The 25,492-nt window shown below is 44.2% G+C and overlaps 1 protein-coding gene across 13 annotated transcripts in view; it reads left to right on the top strand.

Annotated features, from left to right (window-relative positions):
* The window catches only part of frmd4a (FERM domain containing 4A), a 773,221-nt gene that overhangs the window by 693,951 nt on the left and 53,778 nt on the right, over positions 1-25,492 (top strand). For all 13 annotated transcript variants that reach the window (XM_072563058.1, XM_072563059.1, XM_072563057.1 and 10 more), the window contains 2 exons: positions 18,465-18,598; positions 23,947-24,069. In XM_072563058.1, the coding sequence (XP_072419159.1) occupies positions 18,465-18,598; positions 23,947-24,069 (257 nt within the window). The remainder of the gene's footprint in view (positions 1-18,464; positions 18,599-23,946; positions 24,070-25,492) is intronic.

Raw genomic sequence — 25,492 nt, 5'->3', positions numbered from 1 at the left:
ATGAGATCATGGCTGATCTACTGCAGCACCATTTTCCCACACCATCTTGTACCCTTTGATGCCTTTAGTATTAATCTCAATGTCGAATGTTACTCAAAGATGAAGGTTCCAGAGCCCTGTGGGGCAGAGAATTCCAACGATTCACCAACCTCTTGAGTGAAGAGATTCCTCCTCATCTCAGTCTTAAATAGTTCGCCTCTTATCCCAAGACTGTTCCCTGTTTCTAGAAACCGCCATTCAGGGGGAAAGATCTAGGTGATGGCAAATGGCATCTCGGCCTTTGATACATGAGAAGTGAGTGCAGAACTAAAGAGACCAATACAGAAATTGCTGGAGAAACTCAGGAAATCTGGCTGCATATGTGGAGAGAGGAACAGAGTTAACATTTCAAGTTTTGAAGATTTGAGTCGATTTTTCTCACTGTTTGCCTACCTTGTCAAGTTGCCTGAGAATCTTGTTTGTTGCAATAAGGTGTCAGCATGTTTCAATGATAATTTAAGCTTCACTTAAGTACCCTCCCATCACTCAAAATTGTTTCACATCACTGAAAACAGACTACCTGCTCATTAGCATGTAGTTGTTTGTAGGATCTTACTGTGCACAAGTCCCTGCCATTTTCTGCATGTTGCTTCAATTGCTACACTTCAAAAATGCTTTGTCATAGAGTCATAGAGATGTACAGCACAGAAACAGACCCTTCGGTCCGACCCGTCCATGCTGACCAGATATCCCAACCCAGTCTAGTCCCACCTGCCAGCACCCGACCCATATCCCTCCAAACCCTTCCTATTCATATACCCATCCAGATGCATTTTAAATGTTGCAATTGTACCAGCCTCCACCACTTCCTCTGGCAGCTCATTCCATACACGTACCACCCTCTGCATGAAAAAGTTGCCCCTTAAGTCCCTTTTATATCTTTCCCCTCTCACCCTAAACCCACGCCCTCTCGTTCTGGACTCTCCCATCCCAGGGAAAAGACTTTGTCTATTTATCCTATCCATGCCCCTCATGATTTGGAATCATAGAGTCATAGAGATGTACAGCATGGAAACAGACCCTTCGGTCCAACCTGTCCATGCCGACCAGATATCCCAACCCAATCTAGTCCTACCTGCCAGCACCCGGCCCATATCCCTCCAAACCCTTCTTATTCATATACCCATCCAAATGCCTCTTAAATGTTACAATTGTACCAGCCTCCACCACTTTCAAGTTTCACAACATCTTTCTGATAGGAAGGAGATCAGAATTGCACACAATATTCCAACAGTGGCCTTACCAATGTCCTGTACAGCTGCAACATGACCTCCCAACTCCTGTACTCAATACACTGGCCAATAAAGCTACAAAGCACTTCAATATGCTAGTAGCTCTGAAAGGCTATACACAAATGCAGTTTCTTTTTAACAGTCTGCATTTAACCCCGACCACAACCCAGTACGGCCCAGCTAGATACTTGTCAAAGGGATTAATCATCTCAACATGAATTGCGTTCAGTGAGAGTCTAATGCACATTCCTGTTATTCCAGTGTGAATAAGGCATTTCTTCCATCACTCTAACAAAGTTAGATCAGAATTTTATCAAAATGACAATTGAAACAAATATTCTTCATGTATGTTTATGTCTTGGCTTTTGTGCACATTCTTCTGAGAAGTCTTATTCAAGTCACAGTTAATTTAGTTTTGTTTCAGAACTGTGGGTTGTTTAGTTAAGGATAATGAACTACCATCATTCCTCCCGAGTGAGTGGAAACGTGAAATTGAGCTGAAACACAGGCTGGAAATTGCCCTGTGCTTGAATCCTCAGTAATGATAGTATTTATGCTCCTATTTTTGACTGCTTTCTGCAAAGACGCATCAAGTATTTCATGGGGTGAAGACAATTTTGAAATTAGTGACAGCACTTCATTGTGGGATATTAAAAGGAAAATTGTTTTCTTTCACTTTGCGTGAACTGCGGCTGACACTCAAGGTGTTCCACAATGGACTGTGAGGATGAGGACAGATTGAAGGAGTTGGGGCTGTTCTCCTTGGAGAGACGGAGGCTGAGAGGAGATTTTGATCGAGGTTTTCAAAATCACCAGCAAGCTGGATAGAGTAGGTCGGGAGAGACAATTCCTGCAAGTAAAAGGTACAAGAACGAGGCGGCAAAGATTTAAAGTTTACAAAGGAAGTAACAGGTGAAGTGAGAAAGAATATTTTCACACAAAGGGTAATGAGGGTCTGGAATGTACCACCTGGAAATATGTAGGAGGCAGGTTCAATGGAGGCATCCAAGTCGGGCAGTGGCTGGTTATTTGGATAGAAATGGTTTACAGGGATGTGGAAAAAAGACAGGAGACTGACACTAGGGGATAGAATGGTGCAGGCACGATGGATCAAATGGCCTCCTCCCGCACTGTAACAATTCAATGATTCTGTGCACCCCTGCATTGCTTTCCAATCGCACATTAACAATGAAACTGCAACAATTACTGTGCAATGTTGATCAAACAAGAAGTTGTTTTGTGTGTTTTATACTGATGGTAACTGGCTGTAATAACATCTCTGAACAACAAGTTGATCTGAAAATATCTGTAAGCGTAATCAACACGAGGCCAAATTTGTAAAAAAATGTCCAAGGAAACATGCTTTTTTCTTAGTGTTATGACTCTGCAGTACAATAGTAACATGAAGCAGGAAAGTTAATTGTAGGAGACAGTGAAGATTAGCAAAGTATATTCAAAGCAACATGTAGTGTCTGCTGCTGTTTTGTTTCACTTGATGATGAATAATGAGGAAAAAGTTGCCAAAAGCGGGAACAAACCTTTCGGGACAGTTTAGAACCCACTATTCACTTCACTGATGTTGGTCTGACTATCAAACAAGATCATTCTGTGTTGAATTCCCAGCAGAACCCGATGTGGGGCCAGAAAGCTGCCCACATGCTCCATTTGACTTCAGCTGTTGAATTTCTACTTTTCCCATTTCTTCCGTGACTGCTGTGAAAGTCACATAGACCTGTTTGTGTGGAATCCAGTGAGATAGTGAGCTGGTGTATTCCTCACACACACACACCATGTTTCAGTTTGCAGACGTAATTCGTCAGGTTAGGAGTCTCCTCCTCCGACAGATAGGAGCCAAATTATGGTGCCCTTACATTCTTGCTTTGATGACCTGCCAACAGTGTGGCCCTGACTGAGATATCGTGAGAATCCCTCAGTGAAAATTGGGGGCACCATTCCTGGGAGGCCCTCAAACCCCCAATTAAAGCTGATCTGGGGGAAATTCTAACTTGCTGCAATTTGCTGCTTGCCTCAATGCATTTTGTCTTGTTGCTGAAATAAAATATAGCTCGTTAATCGGAACAGGACTTGGCCATTCAGCCCCTCGAGCCTGTTCTAACGTTTAATGAGATCATGACTGATCTGTGGCCTAAATCCTGCCTTTGGCCTACATCCCTTAATTTCTTTCCTGAACAAAAAAAATTACCCATCGCAGATTTGAAATTAACAACCGATCCAGCATCCAGAGCCAATTGTGGAAGAGAGTTCCAAACCTCTCCCACCCTCTGTGTGTGTTGAAGTGCTTCCTAACATCTCTCCTGAATGCTCTGGCCCTAATTCTCAGACTATGCCCTTTGTTCTAGAATCCCCAGTCAGTAGAAATAGTTTATCTAACTTGTCTTTTCCTGTTAATAGGAAGACTTGGATAAGATCACCACCTAACTTCCTAAATTCTAGAGAAAACAGGCCTAATTCATATAATTTGTCATTGTGATTTAACCTCTGGTGTCCAGGTATCATTCTTCTAAGCTTGTGTTGTATTCTCTCCAAGGCCAATGTATCTTTACGTAGATGTGGTGCTCATAGTAACTCCAAGTGGGTGTAACCAGGGTTCTGTATAACTGCAGCATAACTTCTGCATCCTTGTACTTTCCAGTGCTCTAGATATAAAAGCCAGCATTTCCATTCTTAATTATTTTCTGCACCTGTTTATGGCATTTTAAAGATCTATACATCAGGTCTCTTTGGATATCCACTCTATTTAACTTCAGGCCATCTCAAAAGTACCCAGATCTATACTTTTCAGTTTGAAATGGATAACTTAGCACTTGCTTATATTAGATTAGATTCCCCACAATGCGGAAACAGACTCTTTGGCCCAACCAGTCCATACCAACCCTCTGAAGAGTCACCCACCTCAACCCATTTCCCTCTGACTAATGCACCTAGCACTTTGGGCAATTTAGCATGGCCAATTCACCTGACCTGCACATCTTTGGACTGTGGGAGGAAACCGGAGCACCCGGAGGAAACCCACGCAGACACGGGGAGAATGTGCAAACTCCACACACACAATCACCCGAGGCTGGAATTGAACCTGGGACCCTGGTGCTGTGAGGCAGCAGTGCTAACTACTGAGCCACCGTGCCACCCATTGAACTCCATCTGCCACACTTTTGCCCATTCACCTAGTCTCTTAATATCCCTGAGTAGTTTTGTGCTGTCTATAATGCCATCTAACTCTGTGTCATCAGCAAATTTGGATAAATGACTTTCTATGCCATTATCAAAGTTATTAATAAATAATGGGGATAATTGGGAGCTTGACACAGATCCTTATGTGACATCCCTGGTCACATCCTGCCAATTTAAGAATTTTTAATCATTCACGGGATGACAGCATCGCTGGCCAGGCCAGCGTTTATTGTCCATCCCTAATTCCCCAGAGGGCAGTTAAAAGTCAGCCACATTGCTGTGGGTCTGGAGTCACATGTAGATCAGACCAGGTAAGGATGGCAGTTTCCTTTCCTAAAGGACATTAGTGACCCAGATGGGTTTTATCCTGACAATTGACAATAGATTCATGCTCATCATTAGACTTTGAATTGCAATTTTTCACAGAATTCAAATTCCACTCTCTGCCTTGGTGAGATTCAAACCCAGGGCCCCTAATGGGTTCTTAAGTTAACAGTTCAGCGATAATTCTACTCAGCCACTACCTCCATGGTACCTACCCATTATCCCAACTTTCTGTTGCCTGCCACATAAGTAATTTCCCAACGAGGTCAGTGATTTGCCCTCAGTTCCATGGATTTCTACCTTAGTTAACAATATCTTATGTAGGATTGAACATATCAATGTGTTCGGTTATCCCATGTTTGAACATAGATTCCAATAATTGCCCCTGCACAGGTGTAAGGGTAACTGGTCTGTCATTCCTTGGTTTTCCTCTTCCCCCCTTCTGTGCAATTTTCCCATCCAAAGGATGGACTCCTACATCTTGGGAACTCTGAAGGATTATAGTCAGGGCAGGTAAACCTTGTGTAGGGAGCATGAAAGCGTGTGATTCTACTTATTGATTTATCCTCACTGGATCTTGGAATAAAGCAAAAAAATTTAAAAGTCTGCTAATTTTACCAAGTTGGAAGAGTATGGCCAACAGTGAGATTGATACTAGTCAAGTGCAGAAAGACAGGCTTCCAGACTGGAAAATGGGACAAGGAGCAGAGAGAATTCAAGACAGAGAAATATGAAGAGATGCTTTTTGGCAAAAGGAATAGGGAGAAGCAATACTGACCTGGCAGCGCCACTATAAACATGTGCAAGGACTGAGTAACCTCAGAATAAGTCTTTGTCTAAGAATTTGAATAGGAAAGGTTTGGAGGGATATGGGCCAGGAGCAGGCAGGTGGGACTGGTTTAGTTTGGGATTATGTTCAGCATGGACTGGTTGGGCCGAAGGGTCTGTTTCCGTGCTGTAAGACTATAATTATGGCCAGGCCATTCAGGAGAGATGTTAGAAAGCCCTCCTACACACAAAGAGTAGTGGAGATTTAGAACACTCTTCCTCAAACAGCAGCCGATGCCAATTCAATTCTTAAACATAAATCTGAGGTAAAACAACTTAATTTTAAGCAAGGGATATGGACCCAAGGCAAGTATATGCAATTAGGCCACTGATCAGCCATGATCTTATTGAATAGTAGGGTGGGTTGAAGGGCTGAATGGTCTACTCCTGTTCCTTTGTTCCCATTCAGCAGAGAATAAAGTCAATGGCTGAATAGCCTCTTTATGTGCTGTGATGACTCTCACCTGAAAACTTAAGCTCGATATTTTTTGTTGGGACTGTTAACCTGGGCCAATCAAGGAGTCTTGGCTGACAGGAATCCCAGGGATTCTCCTCACTCCAGGGACTGGCTCTGAGCTGGCTGGCCAGAGTCCATGTACTCTTTAAATAAAGGGTGACTTGGTGACGGGATACCAGCCTCTGTGGAGCTATTTCAGCCTAATTAAACATCCAGGGCAGTCTGAATCACCAGGCCAGTCACATTGCCAGTGCATCCTCTCAAAGTAAAGCCAAGCAAAGCTTATCCAAGTGTTGAGCACCTCATTGCTGTGATATAAGCTTGTCCTGTGAATTTCACTGCAGTTTTGTTTTACATTTTATTTTGGTAATTTTCCCAACCCAAGTTGTAGTGAGAATGTTTGTGGGGAGCCTTGAGACGTCTGTTTTACAGTAGCTAGCTCAGGTCATTTTGAGGACATTAAAAATGAATTATCAACAGAGGGACTGGAGTCACGTGTAGTTGATGGCTAGACGGGGTGGTAGAGTCATTCCCTAAAGCCAAATTCTCCAGGAATTCTGAAACCTGCTTCTGAACTCCCTCATTTTTCCTGTCATTTTCAGATGTAAACATTGCCACTTGCTTTCTTCAATTATCTTCATTAAAAGCCTTAGTTGAGTCTTTTTCAAGACAGTGTGGCAGGGACTGTATTGTCAAAGACATAACTTAACTTCAAGTTCAGAGGGAATTACAAATAATTTCGATTCTAGCCTCGGGTGACTGTGTGGAGTTTGCACATTCTCCCTGTGTCTGTGTGTGCTTCCTCCAGTTTCCTCCCATAGTCCAAAGATGTGCAGGTGAGGGAGGATGGGGCATGCTACATTGCCCATAGTGTCCAGGGATGTGCAGGTTAGCTGGGTTGGCCATGGGGAATGGAGCTTTACAGGGTTAGGGGGTGGGTCTGGGTGTGATGCTCTTTAGAGGGTCGGTGTGGACTTGATGGGCCAAATGGCCTGCTTCCATGATGTAGGGATTCTATGATTCTGAGACCCAGGGCCATTCTGACACAATTGATGCTGGTTCTGTCCTGACTGTATCTGAGACTGAGGATCACAACTGGAGTCAGTGATTGAAGCCCAGATGTTGGTAGTATTTAAGAATGAGCAAGAGCAGATTAAGAGGGATTGGGAGTCGGGAGACAATGTGGGATTAGGAATACTGTTTGTGTGGAGAGTAAGCACCAATGTAGTAAAAATAGAAAATCCTGGAATTACTCAGCAGGTTTGATAGAACCTGTGGAGAATAATGGAGACAAAGGGGGGAGTTTGATGCCACTCTCAGCCTGCGTGTTGGGTTTGATGGGGGAGTTTGGTTGCTTGAGAGGGTGATGGGCAGAGACCCCACCGTGGTTGCCTCCTCAGGTCCAGTTAAATCCCAGGTTGAAATGCTCAGGAACCACCTTCCTGCCTCCCATCTATTAGTGCCAAATGCCTCACCCCCCTCTCGCAGTTACTTACCATGAGCCCCCTGGGCTGGGGGAGCTGCTAAAGCAAATCAGGTCTTGGGTCCTTTGCAGATGCCCAGGGAACAATCCCCATTGTTGGGCATTTAGTCTCTGACCAAGGGACGCGGGGGTTTGTGAATGCCTGCTCTAGTTACCCCCTTGTCTTTGCTGCCTCGCCCCTCCCACCCTGTGACCACTCTCCCATCAGCACCCACCAGTGACATGGGTCCATTGGCGATCCTGGGGTCCATTACTAGAAGTGGCCCAGGTTGGGGGGTGCAGGGGATGTGGATATGAGGAATAGAGGGGTGGGGGAGCAAAGCAAGGACCAACAGCTCTTTGTGTGTGGGGGAGAGGGTAGGGATAGCCATCCCTCAGTCTACTTGATCTTGGGGGAGAGCCGCCATTGTCTGATTCATTGCCTGAATGACACTGGATTCACAATCTTTGAATGGATTTGCAGATGCCAGTGTCGGACTGGGTGTACAAAGTTAAAATCACACAACACCAGGTTATAGCCCAACAGGTTTATTTAGAAGCACTAGCTTTCAGAGCTCTGCTCTTTCATCAGGTGGTTGTGGAGAATAAGATTGGAAGACACAGAATTTATAGCAAAAGTTTACAATGTAATGTAGCTCAAATTCTGTATTTAAAAAGACCTGGATTGTTTGTTAAGTCTCTCATCTTTTAGAATGACCATGTTGGTTTCAGTCCTTTCATATGTAGATTGCAATTTTTTTAGAAGTTTCATTCTCAAGTGAACTTTAACAGTCGGTGTCATGTCGGCCCAGATAGTGTATTGAAGGAGTGAGCTTCCCTGTTTGAGACTGTCTGTGCCACAATGGTCAGACTGATTCTAATCTACAAAATGGATTTATAGAATCTTACATGGATTCATGCAGATTTTGAGCAAAATAAAATGTAATTCTGCAAGTACAAATTCACCCCACAAACCTATCCATGAATGGAGTAATACTGGGTTCTTCACAATCTCAGACCAGAGGGCAAGGCCTCAATAAAAACATAAAATATAGGATGCAAAGTAGGCCATTTGGCCCATCAAGTCTACACCCTTATTCCACGAGTTTACGACTGATCTGATAATCTTCACTTTCTTGCCTTTCCCCCAATATCCTTGATTCCCTTATAGATTAAAAAAAGATCAGTAGGTCTTGACATTGAGCGTACCTTATGACCCAGCCTCGACAGCCCTTTGCTGTAAAGAATTCCAGTAATTCACAGGCTTCCAAGAGAAGAAATTCCTCTTCATCCAAATTTTAAATAGATGCTTCCTTACTCTAAGAAGATGCCCTCTGGTCCTCGACTCTCGCTCAACAGGAAACCATCTTTCCACATCTACTCTGTTAAGTTCCCGAAGAGTATATATATTTCAATAGGTTCACCTCCTAAATTCCAACAAGTACAGGCTGAATCGACTCAACCTCTCCTCATTAGACAGCCCCTCTATGTCTGGGATCAACCTCGTGAACTGTCTCTGGACTGCCTCCAATGCCAGTAATTTCCCTTTGGAAAAGGGCCCAATGCTGTTTACTCTGGCTGCAGTCTGACCAGTAATAGGGCAGCAGGCAGGAAATGGGAAGGGAAATGAGAGGTTAAAGGTTATGATTTAAAATGTTTCATACCTGGTCATTTCTTTCCACCTATATTGTTAGAATGGTCTAGGACTGAGGAGTAGGAATTGTTCTCCTGTGAACAGAGAAGGTTAAGGGGAGTCTTGTTATGCTGTTCAAAATGAAGAAGTGTTTTAATATAGACATGAATTAGATTAGACCACTTGAACCTGCTCAACAACTGAATGGAATCATGGCTGATCTGATTTCTCCACATTCTTGCCTGCCCCTCATAACTTTTTATCTCCCTCACTTATCAAGAATCTATCTATCACTGCCTTAAAAATAGTGAAGGTCCCTGCTTCCCACGTTGTTGAGGAAGAGAATTCCAAAATCTCATGACCCCCTGTGAGACAAATTTCTCATCAAGTCCAGCCTGTCCACTCTTTCCTTGTGACACAATGCATTTATTTGAGGTATTCGTTCGGTAAACCTTCTCTGAACTGCTGACAGCGCATTTACATCCTCAAATGTGGTCTCACTAACGTGTAGTGACTAAAGAAAGGCTCTTCCAATTAGTGAAGGTTTGGGAACCAAGTAAGAGACATTCAAGGTGGTTGACAAAAGAACCTAAGGTGGTTTGAGGAATTATTTTACCCAGTGAGTTAGTGCTTTGGAAAGCAATGCCGAATAGGGCAGGGGAAGAAGATTTTTCAGTTGGAAATCGGATGAGTACTGGAAGGGAAATGCAGTTACAGGACTTTGTGTGCAGATCAGAGCAAGTTGGACAGCTCTATCAGAGTGTCAACACAGGGATGATGGGCCAAATGGCCTCATGGGCTGGAAGATGTGATGAGCCGCAGGATTATCAGTTTAGCAATTTTGATAATCTGAACTGATCTAAATGGGATTCCAGCAGAGTGGGGCTGATATGGTGTATTTCTGTGCCCTGAATGTTATATGGTTCTAAAGGCACTCACTCAATGTAAGACAGACATGCATTTTTCCTATTTTCAATGCGATAAAGATTTTAGTCTGTGGAGTCAGGAGGCAGGAAGAACTTTTCCTTCCAGTAGAATGAATTATTAGGAATGAGCATAGACAGACAATGGCAAGGCTAAGATTGTTGGTGTGTGGGGAATTCACACGACTATAGTCACTCTGTTCCTCTGTCTTTGGGGGAGAAATTGAAGGCTACCTGCAGTGCCAGAACATTGTTCAAACTGCTTTTCTTGTCAAAATTCCAGAAGTATCCTGGCCACTGAATGGACTGATAAAGATCAGATGTTGTAACATTAAAAGGGGAGAAATGATGTTCTTTTTGGCAGAAGTTGTTTCTGTTTTGCAAGTAGATTGTTCTGGTTTTTGAGATTGTGACTGGACACAATGGTAATTGAGTCACACCGGATGCAGGTAGCAGACGCAGCTGAGAGATTGAGAGTGCAGTAGGTAGGCTTATCTCAGGTATCGTGCTGACATCTGTGTGTCACGAGGGGATCTCAGAGGGCAGCCTTGGTTTTTACTGTAAAACCGCAGAATACACCAGGCTTGGTGCACAAGGAGGTGTTTATCACCCCACACTTACAGCAATAAGCATCTCAGATTATTGTTGTTCTTTTCAGTTGCATGTTTATCAAGCGGGAAGCGTGGAGCAAGAGAATTGGGACTTGGCAGCAAAGCTGTTATTTTCCACAAACAATTTACGATTCTGATGGTGGTTTGAAGGACACAGTGGCCTTGTGTTGGGATTGTGCCAAATTTCATGCTGAAGAATAAAACAGGCTGAAATTTTTGCAGGAGGTGGTATTGTCACTGGATGAGTGACCCAGAATCACACACATGGGTTTAAATCCCACCATGGTAGGTGGTGAAATTTGACTTCAGTAGGGAAAAAGGCGCTCTAATTGTCACAAAAACCCATCAGCTTCTCTAATGCCCTTTGACGAAGGGAATCCACATCTTTGGACTATATGTGACTCCAAACCCACAGCAATGTGGTTTAAAATTAACTGCACTGTGGGCAATTAGGGATGGGAAATAACATGCTGGCCTAGCCAAAGCTTCCTACATCTAATGAATGAATTATACTTAAACCTGACAACGGGAGTGACCCTTTGTGACCATTGAAAGCGAGATGTACACCAGCCACTGTACTGGTGAGTGGCCTTCTGTGGATACCAAGAACCAACAGCCCTCGCACGTGTTGGTGGTAATGGACACGAATGATATTATTAGATGGTGACTCTCCCTGCAACCAACTCCTGCAGTGGTTCAACAAGAGAGTTCATTACCACCTTCTCAAGGAACAGTGAGGATGGGCAATAAATGCGGGCCTACCCAGCAATGGCCACTTCTTGTGAGAGACATATTGCAGCATATGTCTCTAAAATGAAATAAATAAATATCTTCTGTGGGGACATCCTGTTAGTGACTCATAGAAACCATACAGCTCAGAAGGGAGCCACTCGGTCCATCTTGTCCATGCCGACCCAAAGACACCCAGATTAGATTACCTACAGTGTGGAAACAGGCCCTTCAGTCCAACCCGACCCTTCGAAGAGTAACCCACCTAGATCCATTTCCCTCTGACTAATGCACCTAACACTATGGGCAATTTAACATGGCCAATCCGCCTAACCTGCACATCTTTGTAGTGTGGGAGGAAACCGGAGCAAACCCACGCAGACATAGGGAGAATGTGTAGATTCCACACAGACAGTTGCCCGAGGCTGGAATTGAACATGGGACCCTGGTGCTGTGAGGTAGCAGTGCTAACCACTGAGCCACCGTGCCGTCCTTTCTAATCCCATCTTCCTGCACACTGCCCATAGCCCTGCAGCTTACAGTACCTAAGGTGCAGATCCGGGGAGTTTTTATAAGAGTATAGAGTCTCTGCCCCCACCATGAACTCAGACAGTGAATTCCAGACCCTCACCACCCTCAGTGTGAAAACGTTTATCCTCATGTCGCCTCTAATCCTTCTGCCACTTTGCTTGAATTGATGACCTCTGGTTTTTGAACTCTTTGCCAGGGGAAGCAGGTTCCTCCTGTCTACTGTCTCTCTCTCCCTCACATTGTTGTACACCTCAATCATGTCACCTCCCTCAGCCTTTTCTGTTCCAGGGAAAACAACCCCAATCTCTCCTCATAACTACAATTCTCCAGCCCCGTCAACATTCCAGTAAATGTTCACTGCACTCTCTAGAGAAGCTACATCCTTCCTGGCCAAATGCACCAATCAATGTTCAATCATTGATTTATCAGGCCATTAGCTTCACTGTGCGTAGTTAATGCTCAGATTCTGTAAACTGCATTCTCACATCCAAAGGCTTTTACTTTTAACTTTTGCACACGACTGAATATTGTTAAAAATAGTCAGCAGGAGGAAGACCAAAGAAAACTGTCCATTATTAACAGATTTCCTGAGTAGATTTTCAGCGTTGCATGTAATTGAATTGCAGGTGTTTGTTATAGTGTGTGCATGGTCAGAGTGTGGCTGTGTCCTGGTGGGGTTATGTAATCATAAGTAGTCCAAGCTATTATTTTTCACTGTCGGGTAATCCAACATCACTGGGACTAGGTGCACTGTTCAGATCATTGAGTGAGTCTCTGTCCATTGATTGGAAGGTCATAAGGTCAAGCTGTAGTTGTTAGTGCTGGTTACCTTAAGCTGCTTTCTTCAGTTGGTGACTTTTGGTCAGTGTTTAATGAGACAGTAGGAGCACTTCCTTCCCTTTTTGGGGTGGGAGGAGGTCCTGATCTTGCAGAAAGCTGAGTAATCAGATTATTGGCTGAATGTAACGCGGATGTGTTAGAATCATAAAAGTTTACACTGCAGAAGGAGGCCGTTCGACCCATCGTGTCTGTTCGGGCTACCCAACTAGTCCCACTTTCCAGTCCTATTTCCGTAGCTCTCTACTTTCATCACTTTCAAATATATATTCAGCTCGCTTTTGAAGCTGTCTCCACCTCTCTGCCAGGCTGTGCATTCCAAATCTGAACAACTCTCTGAGTAAAGAAGTTTCTCCTCATCTCACTCCTGGCTCTCTTGCTGACAATCTTGAAATTGTGACTCCGAGTTACTGCCAATTAGTGGAAACAGTATGTCTTTCTTTACCCTGTCAAAATTGTTCGTGATTTTGAACACCTCAATAAGGTCACCTCTTAATCTTCTCGGCTCCAAGGGGAATAAACCCAATCTCTCTAATCTTCCCTTGTATGTAAAATCCTTCATTTAAACTGCCATCTTTGATCTGATTTGTTTACCCTTGTCAGGATCGATTATATTTTACTTTAAGGTGAAATGTCCTGAGGTCATTTCTCATTTGAACTTGACTTAAAATATCTTGATTTGATCCACCTTGTTCAGTACTCAGAAAGGGCTGCACTGTCAGAGGTTCTATCTTTCAGATCAAACACTAAACATTGGCCCTGTCAGAAAGATGCTACAGCCTTCCAGTATTATTTCAGTGGTTTGTCGGCCTGGGGTGGGTAAGGTCAAAACTTACACTAGATTATAGTCCAACAGGTTTATTTGAAATCACAAGCTTTCGGAGTGCTGCTCCTTCATCAGGTGAGGCGACTGGTGTCATGTGAGTTCTGGCATTATTTCAAAGAACAGTAGGAGACTTGTCTCCAATGAACCTGCAGCCTTCCCTCAGGACTGCACTGGAGCACCAGCCTTCAGTTTTGTGCTCAAGCCCTGGAGTGGGTTTCTGAATATTACAGCTCAGAGACAGAGACTATCTACTGATCCACAGCTGACATGTGTGATTATACCACAGCTGATTATACCCCAAACATTGACTTCTTCACCTCCTGATGCTGCCTGCCTTGCTGTGTTCTTCCAGCCTCCTGCCTGTCCAATTTGGATTCCAGCATCTTTTGACCTTATCCATCCCAGTCCGACGTACCATTGAAATAATGCTGAGACACTATATCATCTTCCTGACTGGGCCAACTTCCAGTGTGCAAATTGTCCCCGTGTCTGCGTGGGTTTCCTCCCAGTGCTCCAGTTTCCTCCCACAGTCCAAAGATGTGCAGGTTAGGTGATTTGGCCATGCTAAATTGACCATAGTGTTCAGGGATGTGTAGGTCAGGTGCATTAGTCAGAGGTAAATGTACAGTAATAAGGTAGGGGAATGGGTCTGGGTGGGTTACTCTTCCAGTGTGGAATCTTTGGACCAAATGGCCTGTTTCCACACTGTGATCCTATGATCTGCAGATTTTTTGTCTCCAACCAGTACTACCCACTGAGGCTGGTAAAGTTGGTATGAGGATTCACAGGATGAGAAAACAGAACATCCAATTTCACAAAGTGAAGAGACCCTGGGAGATATTACATTTTCAATCTCGCTAAAGTGAATACAGATATGAATTATGCAGAGTCTCAGTCTTCAACTTAGATAGTATTTTTCAAAATGTAATAAAGTGTGGATTTAATGGAAAGTGCAATCCAGTTTGTTGGAGTAAATAGCCATTAATACATGGAAAGGGCCCAAGTAGAAAACAATTCCAGTAAGTGAGAGAAGAAACAATTCAGTGCTGTCTGGATTTAAAAGCTGAACTAGTGAAGGTACCAGCTCGCTTCAAGCTTTGCGTTGATACCTGCACTTGTTAATTTACTCTGTGTTCAACCTCCCATTCTGTGTAATACCAATTGGAACAGTCACAGTCAACAAATTGGGAAATGCATTGGGACTAATCAGATGGAATGCAGTTTCACAGCATTCATTTCACAGCTGTCAGGCTTGAAGCTTAATGCAGCCAGCGTTTTCATTTCAGGGATAGCGTTCTGTGTCTTATCCTGTGAGCTGTGCCTTGTTACTGTTTTAAATTTCATGCCCTGTTAGGAAGTTCCTTGCATGTGATTTAGTAGCGAACTATTCCAAGTTTTCAACACTTTCAAACTTAGTGTGTTAGTTCTTTCACATAGCACGTAAGAAGCTTGTGAGAAAGGTTGTTGAATTGGAGTGGGGTTCGCTGGGCGATGGGTGGGCACTGAAATCTTTGCAGATTAACTTTTGAACCACGCTTCCATCGCACATTCCTTTCACATTGCTTCAATGGCATCTTGCCAAAGTTCAGTTTGCTGTTGTTTTCCTCAGCATGCTCACCGTTTCCTTCCAGCCGAACGTCCTTGCTGTCAGGGCAGGTGCAGACCCAGTGATATTTATTCGTTTCTTGCAACAACAGGAAGTTGGGGGAAAACTAACTGTCCAAATTACAAAGTTTGAAAACCCAGTGGGAGAGACTCCTTAAGGAGTACAGTGGGAAAGCCACTCTGCTTCCACTGAAATTGATTTGCAGATTCACAAACGTGAGAGATTCCACCTAACCAGTGCAGTGTATTTCGGCAGTGAGTAAACTCATGCAGTTTTGACACAAACAGGAATGGTTTTATCAGCAAAATCAGGATGTTCCATTTTCCCGCTGTTGAGTAACTTCAATGTAATGAGTGTTTGATGTGAAGACTGAGATGGGGAAAACTGTCTTCACCCAGGGAGTGGGGACCTGTGGAACTCTCTGCCACAGAAAATTGTTGAGGTCAAAACACTGAATGTTTTCAAGAAGGAAGTAGATATACTTTGTAGGGGTAAAGGGGTCAAAGAGTATGGGGGAGAAAGTGGGAGCAGGGGACTGAATTAGATGGTCATACTGAGTGGTAGAGCAGACTCAAAGGGCTGAATGGCCTATTCCAATTTTCTAAGCTGCCAATCTGTGCCAACCCCTCTCGGCATTGTCACCAGTGGATCAGAGAGCTCTTGGCAGACCCTAGAACCCAATGGGGATTCCGATGCGAGGGAATAGAAAAAGGAAGGTTTGAATCCTAGAGAGAAAGTAAAAGAGGCAATACTTTATAATTATAGTTCTTAGAGCTAAGGGGACCAAAGGGTATAGGGGGAAAGCAGGAATACGGGCCAGAGTTGGATGATCAGCCATGATCCTGTTGAATGGTAGGAGCAGTCTTAAAGGCTGAATGACTAACCCCTCATATTTCTCTGTCACTTCACATAAAGTCACCTAAATTTACTTCATAAAACTCCACTGGGCTACTTAAAAGTTGCATCTCTGTCTCTGCAAGAATTAGTTTTATTTTCTGGAATGAAAAGTCATTGAAAACATGCTGACTAACGCTTCCACATCCATGAGAATAATAGCAATTTAAACCTCAGCCAGTGCTCTCTCAAGTTCAAATATTGACTCTTTCTTGTTCATTCAACAGGATATGAGCAATACTGGCTCAACCAGAATTTATTGCATATCCCTATTTAAGAGTCAGTCATATTGCCATGCATCCGGAGTCACATATATGTTAGCCGAATCCAGCAGTTTCCTTCCCGAAAGGATATTAGTAAATGAGATGGTTTTTCCCCGACAATTAGCAACAGATTCATGGTCATCATTAGACTCTTAATTCCAGACTTCTATTGAATTACAATTCCACTACTTGCATTGTACGATTTAAACCACGGAGCATTATTTGGATCTCTGGATCAATAATCTAGTGATCGTATCACTAGCTTTCGCCTCCATCTATGTCAGTTGCTAACAATACTGTTGTGTGGGGAATTGAGTCTTCTGGAACAGGAAGATCATAGCATGTTACAGCTATATCAAACACTGACAGCTGAAAGAGTTCATGGTGATCAGAAGAATTGGAAAATCATTGCATGCAAATCACAGGATGTCAGAATGCAGGGACAGCAAGTGGTACATTAGACTTTATTGCAAGTGGGTTGGTGAAGAGGAACAAAATCTTGCTGAAAGTACATAGGATTTTAGCGAGAGCACACCTGGTAGACTGTGTCCAACCTCAGTCTTCCATAGAATCCATACAGTGTGGAAACTGGCCACTTGGCCCAATGAGTCCACAGTGACTCTCCAAACAGCATTTCATCCAGACCCATCCCCCAACCCCAACCTTGCATTTCCCATGGGTAATCCACCTAAAGTACACATCCCGGGACACTATGGTCAATTTAGCATTGCCAATCCAGCTAATCTGCGCATCTTTGGACTGTGGGAAGAAACTGGCGCACTCAGAAAGAACCCAAGTAGACCCGGGGCAAATGAGCAAACTCCACACACATTAGTCACCTGAGGCTGGACTTGAACTCAGGTCCCTGGTGCTGTGAGGCAGCAGTACTAACCACTAAGCCACCATGCTGCCCCTTCTGGTCTAAGGAAGGATCAACTCACCTTGGAGGAGATGTTACAAAGGCTCACTCGGTTGATTCCAAGGACAAGGGAGATTCTGTCTGAGCAACATTCCCTCTGAGTCACACGGCCATGGGGACCCTCTCCCCCCACAGCTCAGTGGTACCACCATGCTTCAGAACCCATTGCTGTGCGTGGACCTCCAAGGCGCACATAAGAAATTAAAGGGAAAGGTGTTCCTAAGCAGAGATTGTACAGAATGGGTCAGTGCTCCATGGAGAGTTCAGGTGACCAAGAGTTGATCTAATTAATATACATATTGCTTAGATGTAGACATTGAACAGCTACTTCCCCCGATTGGAAAGTCCAGTGTCATCACTAAATCGACAAAATCTCAGGACAAGACACTGACCATTTAGGACTGAGATGAGGAGAAATGTTTTCACTCAAGAGGTCAGGAATCTTGGGAACTGTGCACCCAGAGTGATGTAGTTGCTCAGCTGTTGAGTGAATTCAGGAGGGAAATAGGTTGCTGTTTGTGTGGTGGGGGAATTAAAGGATATCAGATAGTGTGAGATGGAACAGCAGGGTGGTTCAAGGGGCTCCCATATCTTATGTTTTTTCAATTCGTTTTGGTGCTGCTGATTAAACAGAGTTTGTGAGTTGGGAGGGTGGAGGGGATGGAAATCGGCCACAATTCATTGGTCACATAGTTGCTGGTGAGTGTTCCACAATGGTCCATCACACCATCTCTTTATGAGGGCAGGATTAACTAGAGCAGCATGCCTCAGTAATCAGGTATGTACAGAATGAAGTTGAGGAATGCAGACCAGACGCTGGTGAAAGATATTGGACACTGCCCAGTCTCTCTGAAACCCAATCCCAGCAGAGGAAGTCCATGACGAACTCTTAGTGACACTGAAAATCTTCAGAAAACATTGATCTGGCAGACCTTTAAATGTAGCTTCTAGCAACATGAGGTTAGAATGTTGAATCCTTTCTCATTTCAAGACATGATTAATACTAGAGACCATCACTCATAAATGTAATCCCTCCCATATTCTTGTTGTTCTTTTGTCACAGTCATTTGCTGATAAAGGAAATGTTTAATTATCACATTATTTCGTCTTGATGTGTTGACTGCTAGTTGCTTGAGTAAACAGTTCCTTTGTCCACAGGATCCCAGGAATCAGACAGCTCTCAATCTGCCAAGAAGGACATGTTGGCTGCCCTGAAGTCTCGACAGGATGCTCTGGAGGACACCCTCCGAGTTCGACTGGAGGAGCTGAAGAAGTTGTGCCTGAGAGAAGCGGTAAGTAGAGATAGGCAGCTTCTTAACCAGTGACAGAACTCCTGGTTCCACTGGTTATACAGAAAAGGCTGGAGAGTGGAGTTGAGGATTCTCAGATCAGATGGAATGGTGGAGCAGACTCGATGGGCTGAATGGCCTACATCTTGTGATCTTCTAAGCTGGACCAGAGCTTTGGAGCAGTTAATGAGGGACGTACTCACTCCTGTTCCTGAACTGGGAATACAATAAAAGGGAAGGGATGTGCACCTCCGGGCAGACAAAATAAATTATTTGGTTTATAGACTGAGCGAAATAGCCTGTTCCAGGATAATTTTGCTTTAGACTTAGAACAGAGGTCCCAAATTAGCATAATATTTGGGAACTGAGGAGGAACCCAATGCTGGCAGGGGGATCTTTCAATTTAAGGAAACATATTTTAAAATTGTCTTTTCCTTTTAAGACTTGAAAATGCAAGGTTTGTGTGACAGAATAACATGTTACAAGCTTAGGAACTTTTCCCTTAGAGTAGGCACCAGTCTGCCTCAGCTAGAACTGAACATCTTAATGGGTACCTGAGTCTGAACATCATGCTCCCAGCACCCAGAAAGACATTGCTTCCCATGTAGGACAGTGACCATCGCCAAATGATTGGACCACTTAGAGTCACAGAAATGTACAGCATGGCAATAGACCCTTCGATCCAACCCGTCCATGCTGACCAGATAGCCCAACCCAATCTAGTCCCACCTACCAGCACCTGGCCCATATCCCTCCAAACCCTTCCTATTCATATACCCATCCAGATGCCTTTTAAATGTAATTGTACCAGCCTGCACCACTTCCTCTGGCAGTTCATTCCATACATGTACCACCCTCTGCGTGAAAATGTTGTCCCTTAGGTTCCTTTTATATCTTTCCTCCCTCTCTCTAAACCTATGCCCTCTAGTTCTGGACTCCCCGACCCTAGGGAAGAGACTTTGTCTATTTATCCTATCCATGCCCCTCATGATCCAAGCTGCACAACTTCCTCATGTTTTGTCACAGGTCACTGTGTTTTGGTTACACATTAGCCCAGATGTGCTGTTTAACAATCTATGCCCTTGGAGGTTATTCTTGCGGATTAGGTGGTAGATAATCTTTCAGAGAAAGAGGGTCATTTTACAGTTTCTGATGAGCCAGCTGAAATCTGCATTATCCTGGTTTCCCACTGCGGGCCTTGTCCAGGTGAATGATCCAGGCTCTTCAAAGTTCAAGGCTGACTAATTCTCGGTGGGGTGAGTGGCATCAGGAGCTCAGAAAGAGGCTGATCCTTTACCATCTCCATTGCAGGGCCGACCACAGTTACAAATTGTACCTCACTCCCGAGTCTTGAGAGTTTTCATCACATTCACATGGAGGCAATGGCCTAGTGGTATTATCGCTGGACAGTTAATCCAGAGACCCAGATAATGGTAGATGGTGGAATTTGAATTCAATAAAAATCTGGAACGGAGAGTCTAATTATGACTGTGAATCCATTGTCAGGAAAAGTCCATTTGGTTCACGAATGTCCTTTTGGGAAGGAATCTGCCATCCTTACCTGGTCTGGCCTACATGTGACTGCAGACATACAGTAACGTGGTTGACTTCTAACTGCTCTCTGGAAAAATTAGGGATGGGCAATAACTGCTGGCCTAGCCAGCGATGCCTTCATCCCGTGAATGAATAAAGGAAATAAAAAAAATTTGTTTTATTTTCATTCTGTAAGAATGATCTTTAAGTAATGACGGTGAATGCAGTCAGCAACTCTGTAATATTGGCAGCATTGTGTCATGCCAAGTCTTTACTGTGACAGTGCTGCTGCATTAGGAAGGGTTTTACAGCATTGGGTGACAGGGCTGACTCCCCACCCAAACCTTCATGCACGTCTAGTCTCCATGCCATCATACACTGCCCACAGAGTGGCTAGGTGGGGTGAAGAGACTGTCACACGTTCTTTGCAATGGCCTGGAGACAGGAAACAGCAGTTGATTTTTGTCAAGGCTTGTCCCGAGCAGCTCCACAACACAGGACTGTTTCCCCGGGGCACAGACCTGGACAAATATCAACTACGTCTAGAGGACCCTCAGCTCCGTGGATCTGCCTGAAATCTGCTGCCCTTCCAAGTCATAGTGTTCTCCTCGATCAAATCGTACAGACTGACCCATTCCAAAGTCCAATACTATGTTCTCAGGGACACACTAACATTTCTTTTGATTTGATTTATTATTGTCACACGTATCTAGGTACAGTGAAAAGTTTTGTTTTGCCTGCAATACAGAGAGATCATACCAAACACAGTGCATTAGGGGAATAGAACAGAGCGAGGAATGCAATGTTACGGCTGCAAAGAAGGTGCACATAGAGTGAGATCAGCATTAAATTTAAAATGAGAGCTCTATTAAGTTTCTATTAAGAAGATAAGAGTGGGGAAGAAGCTGTTCTTGAATCTGTTGGAGTCTGTGTGCATGTGCATGTGCGTGTGTCTGTGTGTGTATGTGCGCGTGTGGCACGTGTGTGTGTGTGTGTGTGTGTGTGTTTATGCTTTTGTATCTTCTGACTGACAGAAGAGGTTGGAAGAGATTGGAACCAGGGTGGGATGATGACGTTGGCTGCCTTTCTGAGGCAGTGGGAAGTGTAGATGGAGTCAGTGGGTGGAAGGTTGGTTTGTGGGATGGACTGGGCTGTGGTCACAACCCTCTGTAGTTTCTACTGGTCCTGGGCAGAGCAGTTGCTGTACCAAGAGGCCACTGAACAGCCTCAGTAAACAGATAGGCTGGTGACCCTGAGAGCCCTTTGGGCTTGTCACTGGAAGCAGACAGTAATTGTCACATGTATTACAGTCAGGCTGAGCTGTCGAAGAGTGTATCATGCTTAATGGGAAAAAGTTGGTGATTTGGTGATAGTGACCGCAGTTCGGTTATCTTTACTTTAGTGATGGAAAGGGATAGGTCTCTACTGCAGGGCAAACGTTATAGGTGAGGGAAAGGCAATTACAGTGGGATTAGGCAAGATTTAGGATGCATAGGATGGAGAAGGAAACTGCAGGGGATGGACACAATTGAAATGTGGAGCTTATTCAAGGACCAGTTACTGTGTGCCCTTGATAAGTATGTACCTGTCAGGCAGGGAGGAAGTTGTTGAGCGCGGGAGCAATGGTTTACTAAGGAAGTGGAATCTCTTGTTAAGAGGAGGAAGGCAGCTTATGTTAGCATGAGATGCGAAGGCTTAGTTCGGGTGATTGAAAGTTACAGGTTAGCCAGGAAGGACCTAAAGAGAGAGCTAACAAGAGCCAGGAGGGGACATGGGAAGCCATTGGTGAATAGGATCAAGGAAAACCCTAAAGCTTTCTATAACTATATCAGGAATAAAAGAATGACTAGAGTAAGATTAGGGCCAATCAAGCATGGTGGTGGGAAGTTGTGTGTGGAGTCAGAGAAGATAGGGGAAGTGCTAAATGAATATTTTTCGTCAGTATTCACACTAGAAAAAGACAACGTTGTCGAGGACAATACTGAGCTAATAATACTAGACTAGACGGGATTGAGGTGCATAAGGACGAGGTGTTAGCAATTCTGGGAAGTGTGAAAATAGATAAGTCCCCTGGGCTGGATGGGATTTATCCTAGGATTCTCTGGGAAGCCAGGGAGGAGATTGCCGAGCCTTTGGCTTTGATCCTTATGTCGTCATTGTCTACAGGAATAGTGCCAGAAGACTGGAGGATAGCAAATGTTGTTCCCTTGTTCAAGAAGGGGAGTAGAGACAACCCTGGTAATTATAGACCAGTGAGCCTTACTTTGATTGTGGGTAAAAGTGTTGAAGAGAGTTATAAGAAATTTATAATCATCCAGAAAGGGGGTAGGGATAGTCAACACGGTTTTGTGAAGGATAGGTAGTGCTTCACAAAACAGGGTGGATGAGGGTAAAGTGGTTGATGTGGTGTACATGGATTTCAGTCAGGCATTTGATAAGGTTCCCCATGGTAGGCTATTGCGCAAAATACTGAGGCATGGAATTGAGGGTGATTTAGCGGTTTGGATCAGAAATTGGCTAGATAGAAGGTGGTGGGTTGATTGGAAATATTCATCGTGGAGTTGAGTTACTCATGGTGAACTGCAAGGATCTGTTTTGGGTCCACTGTTGTTTGTCATTTTTATAAATGACCTGGATGAAGGCGTAGAAGGATGAGTTAGTAAATTTGTGGGTGACACTAAGGTCGGTAGAGTTGTGGATAGTGCCAAAGGATGTTGTGGGTTACAGAAGGACATAGATAAGCTGCAGAACTGGGCTGAGAGGTGGCAAATAGAGTTTAATGCAGAAAAGTGTGAGGTGATTCACTTTGGAAGGAGTAACAGGAATGCAGAGTACTGGGCTAATGGTAAGATTCTTGGTCGTCTAGATGAACAGAGAGATCTCAGTGCCCTTGAAAGTTGCCACCCAGGTTGATAGAGATGTTAAGAAGGCAGACAGTGTGTTAGCTTTTATTGGTAGAGAATTGAGTTTCGAAGCCATGAGGTCATGCTACAGCTGTACAAAACTCTGGTGTGTACAGTTCTGGTCACCGCATTTTAAGAAGGATGTGGAAGCTCTGGAAAGGGTTCAGAGGAGATTTACTCAGATGTTGCCTGGTATGGAGGGAAGGTCTTACGAGGAAAGGCTGAGGGACTTGAAGCTGTTTTCGTTGGAGGGAAGGTTGAGACATATAAGATAATTAGAGGGCTAGGTAGGTTGGACAGTGAGCCTTTTTCCTCAGATAGTGATGGATAGCACAAGGAGACATAGCTTTAAATTGAGGGGTGATAGATATAGGACAGATGTCAGAGGTAGTTTCTTTCCTCAGAGAGTTGTAGAGGCATGGAACGCACTGCCTGCAACAGTAGTCGCCAACTTTAAGTGCATTTAAATGGCCATTGGATAGGCATATGGATGAGAATGGCATAGTATAGGTTCGATGGGCTTCAGTTTGGTTCCACAGGTCGGTGCAACATCGAGGGCAAAGGGCCTGTACTGTGCTGGAATGTTCTATACTCTATATTCTAAGTTGTATTTTACTGTATTTTCAGTAACGTGCAATTTAAAATGTTTTGACATGATACTTTTACATTGTTGTGTGAAGTATATTTTTCCAAACAACAAAAATTGCATGACAGTCAGAAACATGTGCTCTTTAAATACAGCTCTTAGTCCTGAAACCCTCATATCTCCCTAACATCAGAGCAGCCTCAATCTGCAGGTACAGACCAAGGGATGGGAGGTGGGATAGCATGGACAGGATGGGGCAAATGTTCTTCTGTACCTTAAATCATCAGATGTTTCTCCTTTATTTTTGTGTATTTTTGTTTTGGTTGCAGGAACTGACAGGAAAGTTGCCAAAAGAATATCCCTTGGACCCTGGAGAGGAGCCTCCAACTGTCCGCCGTCGTATTGGCACCTCCTTTAAACTGGACGAGCAGAAGATCATGCCCAAGGGAGAGGTAAGACTGGAGTTACTCAAAACGTCCAGCACCAAAACAGACCATTTGGCCCAACCAAACTCAGGCTGGCATTTGCCGGGGCCTCTTGCGATCTTCCCTCATCTCGCACCTTCCTCCTTCATATCTTTATCTGCCTTCCCTTTCCTGATTGTGTCATCTCTTCCTTCTGGTATCATCCGTGGAAACCTTTATTGCGCCATTTGCAGTGCCTCTGTGTCCTTTTTATGTTAGAGAGTTGAACCATGCAGAGTGCCTTCTTGTCTCTCATTGGGCGACTTTCAGCTTGATCTAATGGGTGTTCCTTTCTCAGGGAAGTCAAAGGAACAGGGAAGTGTGTTGTGGATGATGTTCGAATGAGGCTGACAAGGGATTCATGGTCACCATTAGAATTTTTTTTTGGATTCAGATTCCACCATCTGCTGTGGCAAGATCCCAACTCAGATCCCAAGAATATTTCTTGAGTCTCTGAATTAATAGCCCATTGCTGATACCACTAGGCCATCACCTCCATTATCCCCCTGCCTGATTCTGGGGATGGCAGGACTGACATATGAAGAGAGTCTGGATCAATTAGGACTGTCTTCACTGGTGTTTCGAAGAATGAGAAGCAGTCTCATAGACACCGATGAAATCTAACAGGATTAGACATGATAAACACAGGAAGGATATTCCTGATAACCAGGGAGTCCAGGACCCTCAGGTCACAATCTATGGATACGGGGTAGGCCATTTAAGACTGAGATGTGGAGAAATTACTTCACCCTGAGAGTGGTGAACCTGTGGAATTCACTATCAAAGCATTGAATATTCACAAGAAAAAGTTAGAGTTCTTAGGGCTAAAGGAATCAAAGGCTATGGGGGAGAAAGCAGGAACAGGGGACTGAGTTGGATGATCAGCCGTAATCGTATTAACTGACAAAGCAGACCCGAAGGGCCGAATGGCCTACTGCTGCACTAATTTTCTATGTGTCTATCTTTCTGCAGCTCTTCCACCCCAATGGTAGTGGGTTGGACTTGCCCTCGCTCACGTCTACTCTTTCCCACCTGATTGTGCCCAGAGCTGGAATTCTCGCTGGAATTACCGGCAGATTCCACCCACCCCCCCCGAGACTTGCATCCTTGGCTTCCCACATTTGCCTGAGTGTGTGCTCGCCCATGAACATCAGCCACAAGCTGGAGGTCAGCTGTGTGTTAATAACTAGGCAAAAATGAGGACTGCAGATGCTGGAGATCAGAGTCTAGATTAGAGTGGTGCTGGAAAAGCACAGCAGGTCAGGCAGCATCCGAGGAGCAGGAAAATTTATGTTTTGGGTAAAAGTCTTCCCGATGAAGGGCTTTTGCCTGAAATGTCATTTTCCCTGCTCCTCGGATGCTGCCTGACCTGCTGTGCTTTTCCAGCACCACTCTAATCTAGACTCTGTAT

This window comes from Chiloscyllium punctatum, chromosome 44 (assembly GCF_047496795.1).
Source record: "Chiloscyllium punctatum isolate Juve2018m chromosome 44, sChiPun1.3, whole genome shotgun sequence".
NCBI classification, from domain to species: domain Eukaryota; kingdom Metazoa; phylum Chordata; class Chondrichthyes; order Orectolobiformes; family Hemiscylliidae; genus Chiloscyllium; species Chiloscyllium punctatum.
This window is presented reverse-complemented; position numbering and strand designations above follow the sequence as displayed.